Source organism: Mugil cephalus, chromosome 12 (assembly GCF_022458985.1).
Source record: "Mugil cephalus isolate CIBA_MC_2020 chromosome 12, CIBA_Mcephalus_1.1, whole genome shotgun sequence".
NCBI lineage: Eukaryota > Metazoa > Chordata > Actinopteri > Mugiliformes > Mugilidae > Mugil > Mugil cephalus.
Genome location: NC_061781.1, coordinates 13012878 through 13028517, shown reverse-complemented (window position 1 = coordinate 13028517; position 15640 = coordinate 13012878). Strand labels below are relative to the sequence as shown.

General features: G+C 42.4%; 1 protein-coding gene across 1 annotated transcript; it reads left to right on the top strand.

The window, feature by feature from the left end:
- The first annotated feature begins 1450 nt into the window (after positions 1–1450).
- nr4a2a (nuclear receptor subfamily 4, group A, member 2a) lies at positions 1451–6691 on the top strand. Its single transcript, XM_047600059.1, has 8 exons — positions 1451–1609; positions 2122–2223; positions 2436–3307; positions 3743–3872; positions 4066–4229; positions 4577–4779; positions 4955–5133; positions 5265–6691. Exons 3-8 carry the CDS (start codon positions 2438–2440, stop codon positions 5519–5521), a joined length of 1803 nt encoding a protein of 600 aa, XP_047456015.1. The 5' UTR covers positions 1451–1609; positions 2122–2223; positions 2436–2437; the 3' UTR covers positions 5522–6691.
- The last annotated feature ends 8949 nt before the right edge of the window (positions 6692–15640 follow it).

Genomic DNA, 15640 nt, shown 5'->3' with positions numbered 1-15640 from the left:
CGTGGGTCACATTCTGTGCCTGTGTATGATCAGTGGTCGTCAGTAGCAAAAGTTTAATGCAGATGCTGGCAAAGTAGGAAAAGGTCATCAAGTGCACAGTGCAGTGTGGGGAATTTCTATTTACAAATCCCAGCATATATCCCACCAGAAAACGACTGGGCGTGTCCAGGCAGAATTAATGGGGTTAGGCTAATTAAAAGGGTTAATTATAAGAAACAGGAGCTGTGTGATGTATGGCTGGTGAACAATAGTGTCCTCTAGAGGTGAGTGTAACCATGATATAGAGTTTTCTTTCCCCCCTTCCATGCACACTCTGTCCTCCCATGCAGTGAGTACAGTGCAGTGCGTAAAAGTGCTCCAAAACTGATGGCTGCTCTGTGGTTCGTATAATAACGCATCGGTCCACCAGAAATAACATATGATGCAGCGTGGCTGCGTGATGAGGGGGCCCGCGTCTATACACTTTCTACTTGTTTCCCTCCTGGGCACGCCGCGCAAGCCAATACGCATCTAGAAAGATTTAGGCCAGCTCGATTGGCTACAAGGTGTTAGTGTAAGATTACACTGAGATCAGTTATTCCATCGCTGCAGAACAATAAGGTCCAGGAGATTATTTTGGCGACTGCGTCAACTTGAGCGTTTTCTGCGTCACTCTCCATTCTGCCCGCTCCTATCACATTTCCCTCTCTGGGGACCAAATTGGGTCCCACATGACAACTGGCTACAGGCCCGCTAATTATCCCCCCCTTCCCGCAGCGCACATACACTAGCAGCGCTATGAATAGGCAGCCCACCTCGCAGACCCCACCCCATCTGAGGTCTAAATTTGGAACACAATTGAAATACAGAATTCCTGTCAGAAGATAACAAAGAATAATATTGACCCCCAGCTTCATTAGGCCCAGTGTAGGAGCCACATTGTGACATAACTGCTTAGATGTGCCAGTGTACACGCGTCATCTTTTACACTAAAATGAGGATAAATTAACTCCGTATTACTTTAAATATGCACACAATGCGGTTAAAAATACAATATATTTATTGTACCAGAGAAATGGCTGGTAGTAAACGAATAACTCAAAAACGAAAGAAGAAAACTATGACCAAACTACCACAAACATGCATCATTTACTTTGCAGACACATTGAAACCATATCACAAACATCAATGTCGGACTAAAACAAGCATGGCGTAAGTCCTGCGCAAACACCAAGGTGTCTGAACTGAGTTTAGGTGGGTTTACCCTCCACTACATCTCTGCAAATGTCCATGTGGGAAGCAACACAGAAACACATACCACAAGACAAACATACTCACTAGAAAAATTGGGGCTTGGGAAAGGTCCCCAGCGGATTGGTCCGCGTCGGAGTCGACGCCGATGACGTCGCGCTGTGAAACACGTGGGCCATGGTATCCAGAGCTCACATAAACAAAGCCACATTGGCCAGACTGGATAGTCGAAGCTCGTTTCGCCGCGCGGAGTCACTCGGTTCGCCTGCTTGGCACTGTCGCTACCGACGCTCATGATTTGGAGCTTTTACCAAAATTGATGAATACCACCTACATGCTTATCGCATGGACTGAAAGCCACGATCCTGATGTGAAAGAGGTAAGACGCACAAAATCTCTTTCTTTGCAATATAATATGTGACTGCGCTTTCCTCGCACCCTGTCTCCAAAACAGTTTTTATTTCATTTCGGTCACTTTCCGTTGTTAGACTGAAAGCACACAGAATAAGAGAGTGACTCGCTGTTTTCTGATCTGTGGGTGAGACTGACATTTAATGAGAATTTTCAGATGTCTGCTTTCCACAGAGTTGTCAGTAAGAGTCAAGCGCGCAAAGTTGGGTCTGTTCATGCCGAACAGTCCGACGCTTTGAAACGTCAAAAGAAAACTAATGCAGTTAAATTTTAATACCCCATGCACTCAATTTGCCGACATCCGAGGAACGTTTCTAAAATAAATTACCAAAACGCGTTTCATAATGAGAATTTGCTCGTTCTTTGCGCCCAGTTGTTTAAGTTGTTTGTGACTAAATATAAGATCCCGTGATGACTTTTTAGATGTTGTTTTATTTGTTTTAATAATCCAGTAAATGTCAAACGTGTGTGTTTTATTAGGGGAAGATCCGAAACAGAGTCGCTTTCTTCAATCCTGACAACCACACAACTCCTGACATTACCCATTTCAAGTGTCACCGGAAAACTGTCAGAAGACTTGAGGTAGGATGTGGAAAATTATTTACAAATCCAAAACACCGATGCGTTATTGTTTCATTTTATTCTGAGATTACACACGAATGTGATGCACTGTTGAAAGAGGGGTTCTGTTTAGTCGATTTCTCGGGATTTTACATTGAACCGTTAAAACTTTTTGCCACATTTCAAATATTAATTTGAGAAATCCTGTGCTTTTTTTCTTTTTCGGTTTTCAGCCATGCCCTGCGTTCAGGCTCAGTATGGATCATCACCTCAAGGAGCTAGTCCTGCTTCCCAGAGCTACAGCTACCACACCGCAGGAGAATACAGCTGCGACTTCCTAACACCCGAGTTTGTTAAGTTTAGTATGGACTTGACCAACACTGAAATTACAGCTACCACTTCTCTCCCAAGTTTCAGTACATTCATGGACAACTATAACACCGGTTACGACGTTAAACCGCCCTGTCTGTATCAGATGCCCCATTCTGGAGAGCAGTCCTCTATCAAAGTAGAGGACGTCCAGATGCACAACTACCATCAGCAGAGCCACCTGCCACCTCAGTCGGAAGAAATGATGGCTCACTCTGGGCCTATGTACTTCAAACCCTCCTCGCCTCATGCCCCGAGTACACCAAACTTCCAGGTCCAGCCTAATCACATGTGGGAGGACCCTGGCTCCCTCCACAGTTTCCACCAGAACTATGTCGCGGCCACGTCGCATATGATAGACCAGCGCAAGAATCCGGTCTCAAGGCTTTCGCTCTTCTCGTTCAAGCAGTCCCCGCCTGGCACTCCCGTTTCCAGCTGCCAGATGCGGTTCGACGGGCCGCTGCACGTCTCCATGAACCACGACAACCCCGGCGCGCACCGCGGCCTGGACGGTCAGAGCTTCGCGGTGCCCAGCGCCATCAGGAAACAGGCTGGCCTGGCCTTCCCTCACTCCCTGCAGCTTAGTCACGGGCACCAGCTGGTGGACAGCCAAGTGCCATCGCCCCCGTCCCGAGGATCTCCGTCAAACGAGGGTCTGTGTGCGGTATGTGGGGACAACGCAGCCTGCCAGCATTATGGAGTGAGAACCTGCGAGGGCTGCAAAGGATTTTTCAAGGTGGGCTGACATGACAGCGGCCGTGAATGAGTGTTACTGTTTTTACGCGAACGGTAGATTGTGTCTTGTTTGTCATTCGCATGTGTTAAACGTTAAACAACACTAACAGAATCCCATCTTCATTGCGAGCTACACTAAATATAATGAACTGAGTCCAGTAGTGCGCGCGTAAAAATACCAGATGACAGCCATACCCATTTACACCTGACCTCAAAGGGGAAAAAAAATATGAAAAAGCCCGAATGTGTGTTTGCTGATGGTCTATTCCCTCGTGTTGGTTTATGCAGCACAATTCCAGACATGAGATGGGGCTGATATTATATCGTTTTCATCTGTTAAGGTTGTGCAGCAACCCAGTCCTTTTTCATACATAATATGGGGCACTGGATATATAGGCCCGGAGAGTGACAATATGTTGTTTTTCTCTCTTTTCAGCGCACCGTTCAGAAAAATGCAAAATACGTGTGTTTAGCAAATAAAAACTGTCCAGTTGACAAACGCCGAAGAAATCGGTGCCAGTTCTGCCGTTTCCAGAAGTGCCTTGTCGTCGGAATGGTGCGAGAAGGTACGTTTGGCTCAGGCATTTAAATTAATTTTAGATCTGCAGTTTATATTTTTAACACGGATACGCCGGGGAATCGCGTGCGTAATACAGTCCTGGGTTGTTAATTGATCCCTTGTTAAGCATTTACGCACAACAGCACGAGTGCATTTTATTTAGTTGTATTTCTAAAATATTTTTTTTCCCTCCACCCCAGTTGTCCGAACGGATAATCTGAAAGGTCGAAGAGGACGCCTACCATCCAAACCCAAAAGTCCCCAGGAGCCCTCCCCACCATCGCCGCCGGTGAGCCTCATAAGCGCACTTGTTAGGGCCCATGTGGACTCCAACCCCTCCATGTCTGCTTTGGACTACTCCAGAGTAAGTTAATACAAACATAAAACACACGCACGTTTAAAGAGGGGGGGAAAGATTTGTCTTGGGAGAAAACGGAACGCGATTGACGGCCTTTCTAATTGTGTCGAGCGCTGGCGAACTGTTTATCACCCTGAAAGTTTCCTGTAATGCGTCGCCGAATTGCAAACTTTGCCAGGCTCTCACTGCAGCATATTTTAAGTAAATTGCGTTGAATTGCAGAACTTAATAAAGGGGAGACATGAATTTAACAGTAAAAAGCTCCCTCTCCCTCTTTGGAATGGCCATTTGCAATTTCACGGATTATATATTTTAAAGGACCTCATTAAGGCGCTCTTTAAATTAAATTCCAGTTCCAGGCAAACCCTGACTACCAAATGACTGGAGACAACACTCAGCACATCCAGCAGTTCTACGATCTCCTGACGGGCTCCATGGAGATCATCCGGGGCTGGGCGGAGAAGATCCCTGGCTTTTCTGATTTACCGAAGCAAGATCAAGATCTCCTATTCGAGTCCGCCTTCCTCGAGCTTTTTGTCCTGCGGCTGGCGTACAGGTGAGGCCGAGTAATTGCTAAATAAAACAATCTCAATCAAAAGGCTTTAGTTAATCATCAGTCCCTCCTTCAAGCTTCGTTGCTTTGGGCTTTATTAGCTGCCCAATAATTAGAAGGCTCTTAAATTCCCATTTATTGTGAAGCGTAATTAACGACATTTTGTTATTAATTGCAGGTCCAACCCGGTGGAAGGAAAACTTATTTTCTGTAATGGAGTGGTGTTACACAGACTACAGTGCGTCCGTGGATTTGGAGAGTGGGTAGACTCTATCGTGGAGTTTTCTTCCAACTTACAGAGCATGAATATAGACATCTCAGCTTTCTCCTGCATCGCAGCTCTGGCCATGGTAACAGGTGCGTAAACGCGGCTGCGCCTTTAGAAGCTCCACGTGGCTTTCACCACATGCAAACCAGAGAAGAGTTAATGTAACGGAAATAATCTGAATTCTCCGTGCCGTCTTCTCTTTGTGTCTTTTACTCTTTAGAGCGACACGGGCTCAAGGAACCTAAGAGAGTCGAGGACCTCCAAAACAAGATAGTCAACTGCCTCAAAGATCAAGTGACGTTCAATGGCGGCGGTTTGAATCGTCCCAACTACTTGTCAAAACTCTTGGGAAAGCTCCCCGAACTGCGCACACTATGTACCCAAGGTCTGCAGCGTATCTTTTACCTAAAGCTAGAAGACCTAGTCCCTCCGCCAGCAATAATTGACAAACTTTTCCTCGACACCCTACCTTTCTGAGTCCACTCTATGGCGAAACCTCAAAGAACTTCCAAAAGACTGTTTGAGTCAGACTTGACAGATTTTTAAACGTTATTATTTCCGAATATTTGCAAGCTCCTTAGGCTAATAGAACAACATATAACGATTATAACGATTCACGAGGGGGGAAAGTTACAGGAGGAAGAGGCAGAACGTTTGATTGCTGTGCAGGCCATTTAATTCCTTGAATTGTTTTGTTCCTCTCTCTCTCTCTGTGAGTGCCAAACGAGTGAATTATTACTGGGAGTTTCTCACTAGTGGACAAATTGTCAACAGAGTGAACCTGGTCTTGCAATCACTTACTGTTTATTTAACATCGTCTCTACTGATTCAGTATAAGATGTAATATATTCCATATATATATACATATATATATATGAACACACACACGCAGACACTGTATATTATGATAGATTATGTGATGCCTCCAATGCATCGGTTTATAACATGTGTACAAAGTTTGTTATAATGAAAAGATTTAATTTTCTTTTTGGACTTGTGCCTATGTGTTTCTGACAGGATCCCAAAAGTATCCAGAAAAGACAACGCATGTTCTAGGTTTTTTTTTTCTTCATTTTTTTTTCGTTTTCTTTTATAGGCACTTGCTGAGGTGATGTCTATATATGATATATACCGGACACTATGTAGTCTGCTAGATTTGATACAGATTCGTAGTTATGGCACTCCTTTTATGTATGACGCATATGTGGAAAAATATTTCATCTGTATAGAAAATGAGGGACCCATGGTGTTTGTAAACTGTCAGACATTCCTTGTTTGTATGTGCTGTAAGTATTGTTGCTGTTGAATATAAACGTTTCTATATATTTATTATTTCTATTGCCAAGAGCTACACTAAGCATGGTGCAATTTAAACGATTTCAAACCATCCAAGTTCATGCTGAGCACGTTGTCTATGTTTTATGTCTTATAAACGTCTAAGTAGTTATGATTTAACACGTTTGGAAATGGAGAAAAAAATAATTAATCCATCTTATTATGAAGAGGTTCATGAGTGTGTGATATAGGCCTATACACCTTTGGCGTCAAGATGTACTTACGACTTCTGTAACGCATTTGGTTCCGAATTCAAAAACTTTAGAGAGAAAGAAATATTTAATGTTTACAAATAAAACTTTTAAAACAATTCTTTTTTTTGCTAAAAACCTTCTCTGAAATTAATTTATTCTTCAAATTCAGACCTCTCCAATCGACCAGTGATACTTTGGCACAGCGCTCTCTTTTCCCATTCCGACTTATTCCCTGAATTTCCCCCCCAGGTATTCTGATTAGAGCTCAGGCCTGTTCGCGCCAAGCACGCGTTTTAATAGCAGTAAGAGCAATTCATCTAATTTTAAAATGTGAAATAATGTAGAGCTATTTAGTTGAAATGACTTCAGCAACTTATTCCTAATATTACTATTAGCTATATTTAAAAATCAACATTTGTTTTATTTTAAAATATTAAATTCTCAGTTTAGTTTTAGACTAAAATATAATGTTTTATAAACGCAAATGTTTTTAATTTGACAAATTCAACCGTTTCATCTGAGTTATTTCGACGGAACATTTCACTGTTCAAAATTGCACGTAGAAACAATTTGGTAAATCCAGCATGCGAAAATATTTTGCTTATGCATCCACCACGTAAAACAGTTTTGTTAGTGTAACCCGGGCTGAAATAATAATAATACTAAAAACGATTTCATTTTGTAATGTCACTATGAGAAGAAGCAACAACATATTATAAATAGGAGTTTTAATTTAACATAACTCCTGGAACCTCTATCTACGGGAATAGAGCTTTCATAATTCAGTATATGCCTCTGGATCTTCTTAGGAAATGCGATGAAACAAGATTTCAAGTGTCCCATGCTCGAAGAATTAAGACCTTAGTGTCTAACCTGCATATTACTTCAGCTTTTTTTTTTTTTTTTTTTTTTTTTTTGCGTAAACGCTCCATTTAAATTGTCCTTTACATTTAAAATTACACAGTTAACCTGTTTTAACCCGCCGACAAGTCAGATCAGAGCCAGACCTATTTTAAAGTCAGCAAGGTTTCCGGCAATAAAAAACCCGACTGCGTTCAATTTAACTTTAACATCGAGAAGCAAACACATCCGGCGAGCTGCTGTAACGCTGCTTTGTGAAATGTGAAACCTGGTTGCCCACAGGTAGCGAGGTTTTCTATCGTGCGTCACGGCGCTCTGGCTCACTGTGAAATCTTGAAATTTCACTGAACAAAAAAAGACATGACGCACAAATAGGAACCAGTTTCTTTATTATTATTTTTTGTTTGTTTGTTTGTGCAGTTGTCGTCTGCAAACTTTTGCTGAAAACAACCTGGTTTGTTTTATTTGATTAATTGTACTCGGCGACCTCCCACAATTCCCTCTGGGAGTCCACTTCTGGTTCTCGTTCCACTTTGCCGACCATTATATTACACAGGTGAAAACTGCTAATTTATATCCTTTAATCCTATATACTGATTAATATTACGCAACAGTTTAAGCCTCTTTCGCTGCGCATCACATCTGCATGTGGTGGAGCGCAAAAAGCCGAAATAAAAGTCACTTAAACCGGCAGTGATTGGCCTGAACAAAGTGAAGCAGGGCCGCTGTCACAAAGCCTTTCCTTTAGTCTATCAGGAGAGAGAAGTGACGCCTGGCTCTGAGGCATGTCTGGGACTTATCCACAGCGATTGCACATTTATCACATGATCAAGATGAAGGGAGCAGCTTATTTTGAGAGATATTAGCAGCAGGCAATAAATTGTCTAAATAATTAGATCGTCACTGTAAAGTGCTAATTCCAAGGCAAATTGGGATCACGTTCAGAACCAGTTTGCTGACATTTAGCAGATCTGCTGAAAAGGGTGCATTACAATGTCACAAGTTTCCTCTATTGACTCTAAGTACAGTTAGGTTTTAAACATGTCTATCTCGATACAATAAAACTTGACACATGTAGCTAATACTTCTGTCAGTGTTTGTGCATGATTATATATGCTGGAGGACTTTGAGTCTAAATTCATTAAATGCCTAATTCCCTCCCCACTCCTGACATCAGCAGAGGGGTTGATTGTGTCAGTGTTAGTTGGTCTAGAGGAAATGAAGAAGCAGGAATCATTTCCAAGTTGTCTTCGGCCCCCGTGCACAGGGGACAACAGGCGCAGGCAGCAGGTGAAGCTGGCCGTCTGCTGAGAGCACAGCCAGTGGATCTGCTGCTAAGAGCTCGCACGCAAAGCGGGAATAGCTTCGAATTAGAAAACTGGGTGTCAGCATCTCAGAATTCACTCTTAAAGCATCACCACGCACACGTGCACACTGTGACGATGGTGGATTGTGCTTGCACGCACAGTTGCGCTTTTTGTCCGGCTCTGTGATGCAGTATGACAGACGCACATGTGGCGGATTAAAAGCTGAGGCGTGGGTGTGTTCAGTCTGGTGACCCTTTGAAACAGTAACTGACCACACCGTGTTTTATTTGTTTTTTATTTATATATTTTTTTAACTGTAATATGTTAAGGTGTCACCTCTTTGTGTTTTAAGTCTTTTCAGTCTGAAAGTCTAATGAGTAGTCTAACAAGCCAAGATACCAGGGGTGGAAGAGCACTTTTTGGCACTGTATGCGAACTGGGTTCACATCTGATGATGAAGTCTCACTTTGACTCAGTCTGAAAAGTGGCATTAGTGTAACTTTGCATTATATTGTTTGGAAACAACGGCAGCGAGGAGTACGGGAGTGAACAGTCTGTTTGAAACAAGGCTGAATAATATAAGGATGCGCAACTTCACAATAATACAAACGTCTGTTCTACATGGCACAAAACTGCAAGCCTGCACGCCTCTCACTGACGCAAATCTGTGCAGTAGATCCGCGGGATACAGCAGATGACTTGGGGGATTTAAGATTTTTGTTTTGCACAAAATTACTATTAAGTATCATTTAAAATGATTTTCTGGTACAACGCGAGAATCTCACAAGCTTGTTAACAACTGGCCTGATCCATCCGACTAAAAGGCTACAACACGGCCTTTATCACCTGGCTCCCATTCAAACGAGTGTCATTTCAACAACTCAGGTTGCATTCCTCTGCGTCTCTACAGCGGCCCTCGGTTATGCGCCTCCTTTCACTTACATTCACCCGGTCCACACTGCACCTCAGAGCCACTTTCCCTCCTTCTTACCTTTCCCTCTGTTCAGGCGCTGAGGCGGTTTGCCGTGTGAGCCTACAGTAAAGCATGTTGATTACACAACTTATGAATCTCGTGAGTCCGGCCGTCTATAGCTCTAAACAAAATGAATGAATAATGAGGAGAATGATGGCCCTTTGGATACGACTGTCTATAGTTATATTACTGTGACTATTTGATTTACCATATTGAAATGCCGATGATTGTCCAATAAATAATGCAAAAAGCTGGTTTCCGAGTGGGGAAGCAGGAAAAGAAATCCACCTCGCATATAGATGGAGGTGAGCCGTGTCTGTCCCTCTCAGCCTGTGGCCCAGAGCAGCTTTATCATTCATAGGACTAAACAGACAATCAATTCAGCAGCCATGTATGAAGGATGAAGGGATGCGACAAGCTGTGAATGATGAGGAGCCAAAAATCAAAGGCCTCACTCCTTCTTAGCTCTAATGGCCATTACCAGCCCAGACAGCACCAGTAAAATGAGGTTAATCATTCGCACGGATCCTTTCAAAGAAGATTGACTGAACTTGATGTCTAGTCAGATCACTCATAAATATTTACTTCGTATTAAACAGCTGTGTACGCTCCGTTATTGCGCATTGATTTCTGACGGACGCCGTCAAAATTATTGTTTCAAGTGTGATCAGTAAAATCTATTAATGTAACGCTTGTACCAAGACTCAATTATGCTAACCAGGAGAAATTAATAATGCAATGAAATTGACAGAATGTAATGTCAAGAGGGGTTTCTTCGCTTCTGCGTGAAAATTTACATTTGCCGGAATAAGAAGAAAAAAAAAAAAAGGAGAATGTTTTTTTATGGATCATCATATAATCACCAGAAACCACAAGAGTGAAATAGAACATTCACTGCTTATCGATAGTATATTCTCTCTGCTCAAATTATACTATTGAGGGCTACAGTTTAAGTTTATGGGCAGGGTATATATCAGTATTGAACACACAGGCTCAGTCCTTTGACCTTATTGATAAAATGAAATCGGAAATTCCCTTTATAGAAAGAGTTAATGTTTCCTCAGGCAGACATGTTTCCGATTCAATTAGTTTTAATGAAGCCGGTGCTCAGTGGTTACTGAAGTAGAAAAAACAGGCATAAATGCCTGATGGTAATAGAGGACATATTAAGGAGGAAGGGATCGGACACACAGTGCGTGTTTCTAAGTGGCGAAAAATGCCTCTATCAGGCTGGTAGGAGCCGGCGGCTTGGGAACCAGTGAATTGTATGAGCCTCAAATGATGCATTTGGTCTCTGGGGCAAAGCTAGAGGAGACTGAGGAACAACTGTAAAAAAAAAAAAAAAAAAAAACAGAAAAAAGAAAAGAGAAAAAAACAGAAAAAAGAAAGAAGGACCTGGTTTTGATGATGTCATTACAAGTACAAATCTAAAAATCTTATCTGCGTCACAACACGTTTTATCAGGAAAAACCTTCAGAATGGAATATATCAATTTATAGGATTTTTATACATCCTGCTTATGAGTGGCGCTTTCCCATTTATTCCTGCCACTGTTAACGATGTGACGACCAAATGCAGGGATGCAAACTATCCCTCCATCTCTTGCCAGAGTGTAAAATGTCAACACGGTCAGATGCACTGGCTCGGTTCCCAAAAGGACGTGCCGCTACCCTGCGTTATGGTCTGTGCTGCTGCTCCACGCGGAGTGAGACGTATTAAACACGCCCATGCGCACGTAATCTGTTCATGTCTCCGAGTCAAGACGCGTGTGTGGTCAATCATCTTCACAGTGTCACAGTGCCTCCGTCTGCCGCGGTCTGCTTTAGAAGCTCGTGGCTCCGCTAAGTGAAAGAAATACGGATAAAAATAAAAACGATGACAGACAACCAAGGAACTTAAAATACTGTTCGTGTAACTGCACCTCCGAGGTGTTATTCACGCATTTCTAGCTCCTTATTCCCCGTTTGTCTCTATTATTATCCTGCCGGCTTGCAAATAAAAGTAAAAAGAGACCGTGCTGAGTGCTCTTGGAAGGTTGAACCTGAAAATTAGTTCTTATGAGCACAAGAACTCTGTCGTGTCACCCCTCAATTCAACAAGCAGCCCTAGAAAAAGAAAAAAAAAACAACTCTGCAATATACCTCATCTATGCCTATTCTTAATTTAAGATGAGAAAGGAAATAAATAAAATTAACTTTATGGTATATTTTACCCCAATCTTTCCCCCTGAAATTCCCTCAGGTTTGTGTGTAACAAAAGGGCGCCTGAGGCCTCTGCTTTTGCTCACATTTGATTTGTGTGTTCCTGAATACATCCACCACAGTCATGCGCCCACAACACAAACCGATGATGGTTTTACTAATCTCCCTCAAAACATCTAGGTACACATATATAGCGGGAAAGTGCCAGGAGATAATGGAGTAGTGGATTCTTGAGGGGTCAAGAGGGGAATATAATGTGTGTTGGACAGAAGGGAAGGACAGAGGGGGTTGTGCATGTATGTGTGTGTGTGTGCGCCCTTGTGTGTCACAACAGACAGAAGAGATCCAGCCAAGGCTCCCACACAGCTTTGTCATATCACTAGGAGATTAGGAACACACACATGTCAAGCTAGACAGAGGCTGCTGCAATAATGCACCTGCCAGCTCTCGAGATCCACTCAACCCCTGTTCAACCCCTTGTACCGACACGCTAACCCCCGAGGCTCGCACAAATGAATGTTCCAGCTTTTAAAATACTGACCCCCTTATTTAATCTGCACGCAGAGCCGTTTGAGATCAGCGGGAGTCGGAACACGCGAAAGGCGCGCGGAGCATTTTAAAATTTGTCAGACAAAAAGAGGAGGAAATAAAACGCACCGTTACGAGTGTTAAGGGAAAGAGGACTTCAACACACATGCGGCGGGAGAGACATAAAATATCAGAGACGGGAAAAGGTTGGGTGCTGTGAAAAGTGGATATTTTACATGAAAAGCCTGACGGGAGAAGGTCGTTGTCTTTCTTCATGACAGAGTTCCCCAAGAAAAGGAGAGAGGGGAGGCTCAAAGAGATTCATCTCCACCAGGATTCAAGGTCACCCAACCTAGTCATCCTAGAAGCACTTGAAAAATATGGAGTGAAGACCGGAGATATTCTTCTCCCCCAAAAAGGAGTGTAGAGTCTGACTGAAGAGAATCACTGACCTTCAAACAAGCTCTCTATCCATATAGAGTAGGGGGAAGACATGCACAATCCATCAAAAATGCACATGAACTTTCCCTCTTCAAATAGTTCCCGCTTGAATAGCAGTCAATGGATCAACTATGAATATTGCATGTAGTGAATTGCAGGGGATCGGATTGAATTCACAGTGAACAGAAAAAATAAATAAATAAAAATAAATCTGTGATATTAGAATATCACACAATCTCAAAAATTCAGATTTGAAAGAAATAATTTTCAGTTGTTAGAACTAGGCGGGCGGAGGATTGATTTAAATTTGCCTCTATTTCTTTGCCGCGAACAAACACACGTTGAAAATGTAAAGAGAAGGAAAGATGGAATACAAAAAATGAACAAGTGTAAAAAAAAATAAATAAAAGAAAATCCACCCTATAGTCATGAAATTGCCTTTTGCCACAGTCTCTCTCTTCAGGAATGGAAAGATCAGTGTTAATTTTCAGCCGGTCTTTGATTGGATGAACCTGCCTCCCTCTTGCACGACATGGATACCACAGGTCAGTGGCTGGTGCAGTGTTGCATGAAACAAACAAATAGAAAAAGGCACCTTGTGGCACTTGACTCTCGCCAGAATGCAACTCAAGGCAAGCCTGCCAGCGTCCTATAATAACGACCTGTGCCTCATAACTACAATAAAAGACGGATTAAAAACTGGACATGGTGGCGACAGAAAAAGCGTGTCGGTTCTTTAAAATCCAGAAAGGTGTAGAAGCTGAGGAAAACAGTGAGGAGAATAAAATAGATGCAATAATGAGGCACAAAACCACAGTAGAGCGGTATGTAGGAGGGAAAAATGCAAATAATGAATAGGGATAGAGAGGATGTAAACAAAGAGTTTATTTGACACTTAAGTTTAAGAGTTTAGCAGCACATAAGAGTGTTTTTAGAAAGTAAAGATTTAATAGTGATTTACTTAGATTTAATATTGTTAATAGTGCAGGTTCACTGCCTTGCTGTGACACAATAAGTTTATACAGGCTTTCCTTAAGGAGAAACCTGGTGGTTGGCATTCAGTCACAGTAAAAGTCAAATCACTGCTTATTGTGGGCCACTGGGCTGCGGTATTTGTTGACTCTATGAAAACAAAGTGTTTAATACACCTACTCGGTGCACACTAGGCTAACTACGAGGAAGTGAATAGTTGCTAGCCATTTCACATTGACTCTGCTCGGCTCGGCTTCGATGTGAACAGGAATGTTGTGTTGACCCCGGGTTTTTTGCTCTGATGTTGATGTATCTTCCTGTTACATTCTGATTTTGTCACTCGACGGCCTGACAGACTGTATCATTGTAGAAGCTTCAGCTCAAACTCAACTTTTGGTCTACTTCCATAAAGATTGATCTCTGTAGGGCAGAGATTTTTGTTGATTGTTTTTATAAAATCAAACATGTTGTTACACGATCGCATAGGTGAATTTTTCCTACGTCATGTTCGGGAAATTGCAGCGATCAGGGAATGCATGCGCAACTGTGTTTATATACAGCTTGTATAGCAATATCCCACACTTTTTCAATGATCATGGCAACTGGTAATCCACGAGCAGCTCTGCATCCGAGGAGAAGAGGAGATTCAACGTCAGGTATCGGACACTGTACGAGATGCAGTGATTTATTCTAATATCAGCAGCTTTTTGAAAGAGCTGGGGTTTGACTGGTCCTTTGTTCAGGTCATCAACAAACTGAAAGCGTTCAAAAAAAATACACCATGCTGTCCATTGTTTACCTGCAAGGTACATGATGACGTATTAGAGGGAGGAAAAAACAGGCACGCAGCACTCACAGTGGGAGGTCCGACCCGGGACTTCTGGCGATGTGAAAGGGGTATAATACTACACTTTAAACATAACATACGCACCGCTAATTTCAAAAAGCCATTGCCACCGATTTGAAGCAGGAAGTAGTTGTATGAAGCTTTTAGTGGATCCAGGAATAGTTGTGCAAAATCTGATAAACTTCTTAAGTGGTGTCCCTTGAGTCAATGTACAAGAACTTTGAAAATTAAAAAAAAAAAACAAAAAAAAAAAACAAAAAAAAAAATGTCGGTAGAGGATATTAATAGACCTCTGAAGCCTGCTCCACATCTCTCCTTGAGGCTCCAGGCTTCATCAGCCTCTTCTATATCAACATAGTAGAATCCCTGATCAAAATGCTGGCAATCAAGTTGCATCGTGGGTAATGTAGGTGCCAGGTCTTTGAGAAGAATAATGAATGTAATAAAAAAAAGATGACGCATCTGATTGTGCTGTTACTATTTTAAATACAATGAATATATGCACATACATAGTAGAGGAGAATCTTTTTTACATTAATATCAAAGTCAGAAAATAATCAGGTTTGGAGATAGACTTGCCTATGGAAGCTGTAGAGGCTAGGAGGAGGCAGCGAGAGAAGGCGCAAGAGAGGGGAGAGGGGAATGTAGAACAGGACAGCCAGGCCGGTCATCCTGTGATAAGACGAGGAAAATAAGTCTGATTATCACAGAGGCCGGGAGCATTAGACAGACAGTTGGGAGTCATCTCAAAACTCAGGAGAGAAGAGGCAAGACAAGAGGTCACAATTATGCCCCGCTAGCTGCACTCCCCTCCTCCTCATGAAGTCCTCTAATATATTCGGTTAGTTCCTGTACGGCGCGGAGGGGAAATTCTAATTAAAGGGTGGGGGGAATTTTGACACATGTGAGGCAGAGATCAATATTTAGCACCATAATC

Coding starts and splice junctions, on each gene's coding strand:
- nr4a2a (XM_047600059.1), top strand. CDS start 2,438: ATGCCCTGCGTTCAGGCTCAGTATGGATCATCACCTCAAGGAGCTAGT. Junction 4,230..4,576: donor CTGCTTTGGACTACTCCAGA/GTAAGTTAATAC, acceptor ATTAAATTCCAG/TTCCAGGCAAACCCTGACTA. Junction 4,780..4,954: donor GTCCTGCGGCTGGCGTACAG/GTGAGGCCGAGT, acceptor TATTAATTGCAG/GTCCAACCCGGTGGAAGGAA.